Here is a 9602-nt window from a genome sequence, read left to right on the forward strand (position 1 = left end):
GGATTTTTTTTTAAAACACATTAGTCTGTATACAATAAACTGAAAATCAATGTTAAACCAGTATCTGGCTGCTGCTAATGCCCCACCATGGTGTGCCAGCTTGTGGAAATGGGTTGGAACGCAAAATAATTAATTTCGGAATAAATATTGCCAATTGCAGTGTTGAAACATGTTCTACAAGCTAGAAAAAATGCAGCTTTTTAGCAGTTGTCATTGTCTCCCGCAATTTCATCACAACAAATAAGCTTAAAACATCGCAACTTTTATGGCAATTTTTTTTAGAAAAGCTGCTGCGAATTCAGGCATTTTCGGCAGCAACAATCACGAAAAACGCCCGCGAAATCCTGAAGGGACTGATATTTTTACATATCTATGCGTGCGGAACCTTCGACGTTGTGGGTGTCGTGTCTGCACGGACGCATTTTACTCGCCCTCTCTATACCGGCCGCGAACGTACATCGGCCGTTTAAAAACAGATTTGTTGCGCGGTGTGTTTTTCAGGTATTTCTGCTAATTTAACACAAGTTTTATTCTCTAGCCGTTTGTTTCGCGGCTGTAGTTTCATTTGAGGACCATGTTCCGTTCGGGTCTGACCTGTCCGGGCTGCGGCTCCTCCAACATCGTGGACGACGACCTGTACGCCCAGGCCCAGCTGGTGTGTACGGACTGCGGCTCTGTGGTGTCGGAGGGGACGCTGGCGGATGAACCGGTCGGAGGTTCAGGTATGGAGATGATGCAAAGGTTTCTCACTTTATCCTGTCTGGTTAAAACTCGGCTAAACATGAATCAAAAGCTCGAAATAATGTTAGTCGAGGGTACGTTGGAGTTTTATTTCTTAGGATTTGTTTATGGTGGTCACCGTATCCAGTTTGCAGCATTATTTCAGGTTGGCAAGTTGAGTATTCCTCCTTTTAAACAATCTAAAACAAGGGTCTCAAACTCACTTTAGTTCAGGGGCCACATTCAGCCCAATTTGATTCCAAGTGACCAGTAAAGTTAAAAGTTACGTTCTAAAACTGTTCACATTTAAGGAACTATCTTTTTACAAAGAATAATGAGCAGCCTTAAATTTCGAAAGAAAAATAAATTTAATTTCAAGAACATTATGCCTCAGTTTATCATTTATACACTGCAACTTCCAGGTCAGAATGTTTCTACAAAGGAGCAAAACATTTAGTCTTGGGTATCTGAACAATATAGTATTTTACTTTATGATCAAAACAACAAAAGTCAGACAAAAAAAAACAAGACAAAATATTGCAAAAACAAGACGCAAAGCGACAAAAACAAAGGACAAATCCGACAAAATATTACAAAAACTTGGCACAAAAGAACAGCAACCAATCTAGTATTTTACTTAATGATCTAAACAACTTGTCGTAGTGTAGAAATCATTTTTTAGAATTTATAGTTTTACTACTCTACAATCCGCAGTGAATGTTCTCCTCTGTAGTTTTTACAATCCACAAAGTCAGCTGTATGTTTGACACCTCTGTCCTAAAATTGTGCTTTGTACAGTTTGCTACTTGCACAGTCTGGCTCTGAAAACACATCTGCAAGTTCTCCAAACTTGTGGCGGTGGCTAAAAGCGGAAATCAGAGTTTTTCTGAAATATCAGACAGAATGAAAGATATGTCAGAAATTCAACCTCTAAAGGCGGCATCCAAGAAAATTGCCCTTTCTTTCATTTAGGCAGAAAATTGCAAGATTAACCTTTTATAAAGGATGGAAAAAGAAGCCGTATGAATATGAACCCCACTGTTGAATGTAGAAGTAATGCTGTTATTGAGAGGTGAGTCATTTTAGAATCTTGAATCATTTGAGCCTTACATGAAATTGCACAGTGGTACCATCACATCTCTTGCATAATGCACACCTGTCCTCTTTTTGAGACTACTTTGGGATTTTTTTAACCATCTAAATTCCTCAAAGCACAAAGCCATGGTTGGTGCCATTATTCCAACTTGGACACACCTCAGCCAAATAAATGATCAATGAGCCAGACGCATTTGAATCATTGAACTAAACAACCTCCTCTGCCCCTGCACTCTCTCTGCTACTGAATAAATAGTGAGAGGTAGGATGACAAGTTTACATGGGGGATGCATTTATGGACATTTTGCTAACAAGTTGGATGGTTAGCCTGCTCAGGCACACTCAGATTTCCTGCTGTTGATACTGATTTTCATTTGGGAGCTAAGAACATCTGATTGATCAAGTAATAGTCAGACAATCGTGATAATAACTGAGAGGAACATGCATTTGCAGCTTGTAACTTTTCTGTTTGCCCTGATGAACAAACTGTAAAGGGGACACTAAGTCCTGTTTGGTACTTCTATACTTGATTACCTTCTTTGTTGAAGACTGCCACATACACAGATGCACCCTTTTATCTACAATAAATAATATAAGCACTGAGTTATATAAGTTATTTTTGACTTGCCTGATATACTAGTATGGCCCGCTGTAATGTGTTTAAGAGTTTCAAAAGGTTGAACTTGAAATATGTTTTTTTCTTCCTCGTAAGTTGACTATTTTTGCCACTGACCACTTCTAGGATTCCACAAAGTCTGTTTAGAGTTTATGTCCTCAAAGAACATAAAAGAACATGTTACTAAAACACCAGAGTGTCCTTCAGTGGTACGTTATTGCAGAAATTACTTTATAGATATTGCAATTTGGTCCCCATTCATTGCTTTTCTATTAGGACCAGTAAATACTAAGTGTTTCTGCACGTTGCACTAAGCTGCATGAACAATAACAGAGCTTTTATAAAATTACATGTGGCATATAAAACAGCATCTCCCCAGAAATGATGTCGACACCAGTCTACATCTTCCAGCTGAGGTACACGAGGCAGCCGTGGCTCAGGTGGTTGAGCAGATTGGCGGTTTGACCTCTGACCTGTTCACTGGTCAAAGCGTCTTTAGTTAAGAAACTAAACCTCAAGTTGGTGTTGAAGCAGCTCCACCACCATTGATGTGTGTGAATAAGTAACACATTATAAATAGTTTTGTAGAACCTAGTTGAGGTCCTAATGAAATGTCGTCCAGTTTTCTTTGGAGCTACTTTTTAAACTCCTAAAATTGAGGCTTGTTTCCACAGCGGATTGTACATAGTAATGGGGACACTGATTCTGGACAGAGATGACTCTGTACCATTTACCCTCTTCATCTCCATAGTACTGAGGTGAGGAGAGACATTTTTGATCTTACAAAACCCAGATGAGTAGATTTAAAACTGCTTTATCTGCATGACGAGAAAAGTGAGAGATTTTTCTGATTCCCGGTGTGACATGACTTTGCAGTAGAATCACTGTCCATCAAAATAAGCCTGATTAACATCTTGAAAACCTACAGTGGACACCGATTTACTCCCATTTTCTTCCCTGTCAGTGACACTTTGGTTAAGCATGAAAGTAATTTAAACTTGGTGAATTTTCATGGGACCTTTAAGATTCACTGAAGGCTTAAGTTCCCAAACCAAAAGCCTCCTTTGCCCTGTCACTAGTCCAGCTCTGGGTCAATAAAGATCATTTGAAAACTTCAGAACTCTGCTTAGTTTTGCAGCAGCACCAAGTTTTCTCCTCCTCCATAGAGTGCAATATTGATGCTCTGTTCTGTTTTTGTGACGTGAACATAATGAGTGAAATGTAAGGCAGCCTGGCCCAACCACAGGCTCTGTTGGACACGGTGTGCTCCATCTGGTGTGCTCTGAGGTGTGAGAACTGAACATCAGCATTATTTTTCTCATTTTAATTGAGAATTGGCATTTATTTACCTACACTGTTTAAGAAGTGGCATTGCCTTTGTCACTAATCTGGCTACATTTTGTCTTTTCCTTGTCTTTACAGTTGTCAGCTACAGCAGAAGCACCGCCGTGACCAAGAAGCCATGTATGAACCTGATTAAAGGTGAGATCTTCCCTCCTCATGGAGCTCTTGCTCGTTAGAGACATTGTAACTCCTACATATACTGTCAACCCTGCTGTTCGCTCTCATGTACCTTCTCTTATACATCTACAGGTGTGCAGCGTTTGAAAGCCTTGTGCCGGATTCTCAGGGTCAACAGCGAAATTGAGGATCAGTCAGAGAAATATTACAAAGACGCCTACCAGCATGAGAGCTTCATCAACGTGACCCTCCAGAAGAAGGAGGTCCTCGCCGGTTGCTGTTTGCTGGTGAGCTGCAGACTGCGGAACTGGCCCATTACGATGGGAACCATCAGCTGCCTGCTGGACGCCGACTTCAACGTGGTGGGAGCGACTTATAAAGAGATGGTGAAGATTCTCAACATCAAAGCTCCGATCGTCAACGTCACCGATGTAATGGAGGCTCACAGTCAGGAGTAAGTTGTCTGAATGTTTGTCTGGAGTTCTTACCAACATAAAACACCTGAACAAACCATTCAAATACATTCATTCACTGCTATCATGTAGAAATGAAAAACATAAAGAACAGGGAATTGGAACTGAGCTAAACATCATGCGTTCTCATTTACTTCTGTTACGCAAATGAGACTGATATGTGACACTCTACTAGCAGTTTTAGATTATTTCACAGTTGATTATTTTAGACAGGTCTGTTTAACTTTCATTAAAAGTGAGCATTTTTCCAGGTTTCAGTACTTTGATGGAATAAAATAAAAACTCAATCTTTTTCTTAGTTGAATTTTTCGGTTAATGTGACCTGTCTAGACTGCAGCAGCTGCTTCTGTGCTGAACCTTGATTAATTTTTTAAACGAGTCTTAGTGCTGCTATGTGAGGTCCAGGGAGCTGCTTGACAGAATATGAGACTGGCAGTACACAGAGTTTAGACTGCAGCCAAAACTGTCCAAATCTGGGTTTTCTTTCCTCACACATGACTCATAATTATGTGAATATCACCCACTTAGATGGAATCTTTTCCATTCTGATTTGTTTCCTTATGTGGCTCTAAACCTGATACAGGTCTGGTTTTCCTTTTTTGCACACTAAAGATGAGGAGAGACGCTTACAGATGTGACTGAAAGTAGGACTTGAAGTCTTGAATGAAATCTCTGTCAGTGAAGTCATCACCTCACAATCCCACCGTTCCTGGCTCTGACTCAGCTTTAGCACACGACTCTTTAAAGTACTCCACAAAAAAGCCCTAATATTGTCTGTTATTGTTCTTGTTGTCATCTGCTCAGACTATCGGGCAACCACTGCACATCAACTTATTAATGAAACTGTAAAGGTGTGTGTCAACCAGATCCGGCTATTTCCCACATCACTTTCACTGTGAGACGCACCGTGTTGCATGCTGGTCCGGTGGTGATCCATTGCGTTTCCCCCACAGCTCATTTGCATAAAGTAGAATCGACTTCTACTTTATGCAAATTGGATGCAGCGTGCAGAGATCCATCGAATTCAGAAACTTTCATCGAACGTCTAAACGAGCCGTCGGTGAACTAAAACGAGGACAGATTCAACAGCTTATTTCTCGCCTCAAATGCTTTCAGAAATACTTTTCGCTGAAGTGTTTTCGTAATAAAAGAGAAAGTTTGCGACCGAGCTGTCATGTTGGTGCAGCTTGTAATCCAGGAGCAGACAACCCCTGAGTTGATGTGTTCGTCCAATCAGAGGCAGGATAGTTGGAGAAGAAAGTCGGCAGGAGTTGAACATCAGATACTGGTCTCAGGTACACATCCACCAAGCAAATGATTTTCAGATGCGGCGTGTTTATATGGGGAGAAAAATGCATCTAGTGCACACGTAGCATAAATGCTGACTTCAGTGGCCACCATGTTTATGTGGCGTCTTGTTGTTGTTTTCAGGTCACACTGGAATCTGATCTTTCTGCATTTAAATGATTTTGCAAACAGCCATCTGAGCAATAAGTCCAAATTGAGCACAAAGGCTTGAAGTGTGATTATACCCTAAATAATTGATAGGTAGGGCTTTATTTTTATATAGTTCTGATGAGCCTGTTTCTCAAACTTACCTAAATGTGTTTTTGCTGCTGACAGATACAAAATAAGCTCATATCCAGAAGAACTGGCCGAGACTTCCAAGGACTTGACCAAACGAGCCCTGGCTCTGGTGGAGCTGGCAGCGGAGTCCTGGATTGTGACTGGCCGTAGGCCCGTCCCTATCATGATGGCAGCCGTGTACTTGGGCTGGCAGTCCCTGAACCCCAACCAGCATCGCCTCAGAATGTCTCTGGAGAAATTCTGTCAGCTTGCCCAGGTGAAGAAGTGCAGAGCCGCTATGACGAGAATAGCCGAGATGAAGGAGATGTTGTGTAAACTAGGCAAGGAACTTCCATGGATCAGGGGAGCGGTGACGCCAGATAATGTTATTCCGCAGGTGGATGATATTCTGCAGAACAGATACGCTCTGCTGAGGAGGGCGATGAGAGCCCATGAGGACACTTTACAGGCCGAGTGTCAGACCAGCAGTGCAGACCCTCAGACTGAACAAACTGCTCCCTCCCAAATCACTGAACATGTAGCTCAAACTCCAAACACATCCTCTGTGGAACAATCTGAACCAAATCCTGATAGAGCCGAGCCACCAGCAGATAAAGAGGCTAATCTACAAACAGCGCCAGAGCAGAGTGATGTTCAGGGGAGCCCAGATCCAGCACCGAACTGGGGGAAAAGAGTGCTGTTTGCTCCCCCATGTGTGGTTCATCCCAAGAAAAGGAGAGCGCCGCAACCTGAGCTCCAGGACGTAACCGGTGACGAGGAAATCTCTGACAGTGAAATTGACTCGTACCTCCGAACACCTCGGGAAGTTCGAGACTTTGTTCTGACACAGAAAATGTTGTCTGAGGAAGGGAAATCATGAGCAGCTATGTTCTGACACCAATGTTTAGTTCCTCAGGTATTAAAAAATGCATTTAAGTTCATACGAAGTTTTGGTTTTATTGCTGTTCCAGTAATGTTTGAGATATTTGTTTACATGTAAATAGTTTTGATCACAAGGGATGTATCAGCCTCTTTTATGTGAAATAAATGTTAATTTCAGAAATACAGCCAAGTTCAGATGATTTAAAATGATATTCATCCCTTGAAAATGCAATGTAGCATCCCGACATAACGAACTGTGAAGAGCTTTTCTTTTAATGTAACAATGAGAATAAAATTTTTGTTTGCACAGCGTCCACATCACGCGTGAAAGTGCCTGATGCACAAGATTTTATTACGTTTACAATGTATGATGGCGTTTTATGGCTTTGGAAGATTTTCCTCTGTCTGGACTTTCATGTTTTAAAGCTTACATGTATCGGCAGGGAACACTTCAGCTCTCAGAAGTGACCCAGATAGATTAGGAGTCACATGTGCATGTAAAGCACGTTATAATCGAGGGTCCTTATCTATGATTTGGCTTAGTATGATACATTTTCTTGCAGCAGAACGTGTGTGAAAGACTCTTCCTCATGTATGAAGCCTGCATCTGGTATGCTTACGTAGAAACATGGTTGCCTTAGGAGACAAATGGCTGCTTTAGGAGGACAAACCCAGAGATGTTTGCATGGTTTTACTTGGCTGTATTCTTGCACCACCACTCCTTATTTTTTGATTAGCCCGGAGTTAGAAGTCAGGCCAAGGTGATGACGTCTGGTGTTCAGTAATCCTGTGGAAAACGTTCAGTGACTGTCGGCAGTGAAGAACCTCCTCAGGAGCAGGTGTTCTACATGCACAGATATGAATCAGATCAGGTACAAAGAAGCAGAATCAGTTGAAAGAATATTTTACAATGAACATTTTTTTAGTATAGTAACTAAGTATGTCACATAATTGAAGCGTGGCAGTTAAACATGATTTCGTTCATGTGATCCAGTTTAGCAGGACACCTTTTCTTGTACTAACCATGCATTTATTTAGTGGAGAGAACAGGTCTCTTACTTTTTGGAGTACAGTGTGTGCTGTGAGACCCATCACAGCAGGAGAAGCAAATGTGTCGGTTATGACGCTGAATTCCATTTAGCTGCTCGGCTTTCAGGGTCTCTGTATTCTACAATCAGAACCAATAGAGCCATCGTTAGTGTTATTAGTAGCACCTGAGCTTTTCCCACTGTGAGAAGTCAAAATGTCTGCTGAGAAAAAGCCCCCATTGTGTTGAACGAATGCCTGCTTAGTAATTAGTCTTTTCACTTCAACCAGAAAAGTGTAGCTGGTGTCATAATTCCACTGTTGACTGGCTGGATGTCAGTCTGAGCATTGCTATGACTGACTGGTGAAAACGGAATGCTAGATTTCAGATTAACTTCTGGGCTTTTTTTTCTGCAGTCATGAGCTATTTTGGAGTGTGATCTAAGATACTATTTTAGCTAAACCCATGGCAGTGCTCAGTTTACTTGCTGTATGTCGACATTACAGAGGATATAACCCTATTCTGGCTTCTCTTCAATGGCTCCCTGTTTGTTTTAAAGATTGTACTGATCACTTTTAAAGCTTGCCAGGGCCTTGCCCCTATATTTGAGACACATTAACCGTCCCTTAGATCCTCAAGTGGGGCGGCATGGCTCAGTGGGTAGAGTGGCCGTCTTGCAACCGAAGGGTTGCCGCTTTGATCCTCGCCCCGTCGTGCTCGAGGTGTCCCTGAGCAAGACACCTAACCCCGAATTGCTCCTGATGGGGTCGTGGTTAGCGCCTTGCATGGCAGCTTCCGCCATCTGTGTGTGTGAATGGGTGAATGTGATGTATCATGTAAAGCGCTTTGGGTACCTTGCAGGTATAGTAAAGCGCTATATAAATACAGACCATTTACCATCCCTCCAGATTGTTCCAAAGTCAAGGTTTAAATCCAAGGGTGATCAGGCCTTCTATGTCAGGACCCCTCGGCTTTGGAACGACCTGCCTGAGGAGATAAGGCTCGCCCATTCAGTAACTTCTTTTAAATCACTTCTTAAATCCCATTTTTATAGACTTGCCTTCAAGTAAAGTTCTTTCATTTCTCTTTTATGGCTATCTGCCTTTTTTTCAATCCCTTTTAAAATGTTACTACTGCTGGTAGTCCCTCTTTCTAACCCACTGATCTTAATCTATTTCTATCTTCAGCTTCTCTCTTTTTTTCTTTTTTTTCTAAGAGCTTCTCTCTTAACCCCCTTGTGTGCTTTTAATGAGCTATCCATACTGTACATTTTTTTCATTTTTTATGTTCTGTCAAAGCACATCGTGAATGTTATTCTGAAAGGTGCTACAGAAATAAAGTTAATATTGTAACATGTAGATTATGCAGCTTTCAGGTCTGAAGTAAAATAGAAAAAAACTTGCATGAGGTTTTGTATCTTCACACCGATTTTTGCTCCGAGATTGCAATGTAACAATGAGAAATAGTGCTCACTGTCTTACTTCCCAGGGTGCTTTGGTTGTAGCGCTGCAGAATTAACACCAACCAGCTGCAAGAAATGAAAGTCACTGTTGGCAATGAGAGCCAAGAGTGCTGATAGGATTCGGGGAGATCAATAAATTATCACATTTTTTTCAGCGTCTTAAATAGGCCTGGTTGATATGCAGACATCACTTTTCCTCCTCCTCCTCGTTCTCATTTAATTAGTAAATTCAGCTGCAGCCCTCTGACCGAGCTGGATGTAATTCCCTTCCCTCTGCTGCCATCACACAGTCACACTGAT

General features: G+C 41.7%; 1 protein-coding gene across 1 annotated transcript; it reads left to right on the forward strand.

Moving 5' to 3' along the window:
- Positions 1-419: 419 nt before the first annotated feature.
- Positions 420-7129, forward strand: brf2 (BRF2 RNA polymerase III transcription initiation factor subunit). The gene is made up of 4 exons (XM_022215686.2): positions 420-722; positions 3854-3913; positions 4025-4346; positions 5989-7129. The coding sequence occupies exons 1-4, from the start codon at positions 575-577 to the stop codon at positions 6809-6811; spliced, it is 1353 nt and encodes a 450-aa protein (XP_022071378.1). The 5' UTR covers positions 420-574; the 3' UTR covers positions 6812-7129.
- The last annotated feature ends 2473 nt before the right edge of the window (positions 7130-9602 follow it).

This window comes from Acanthochromis polyacanthus, chromosome 18, assembly GCF_021347895.1.
Source record: "Acanthochromis polyacanthus isolate Apoly-LR-REF ecotype Palm Island chromosome 18, KAUST_Apoly_ChrSc, whole genome shotgun sequence".
NCBI lineage: Eukaryota > Metazoa > Chordata > Actinopteri > Pomacentridae > Acanthochromis > Acanthochromis polyacanthus.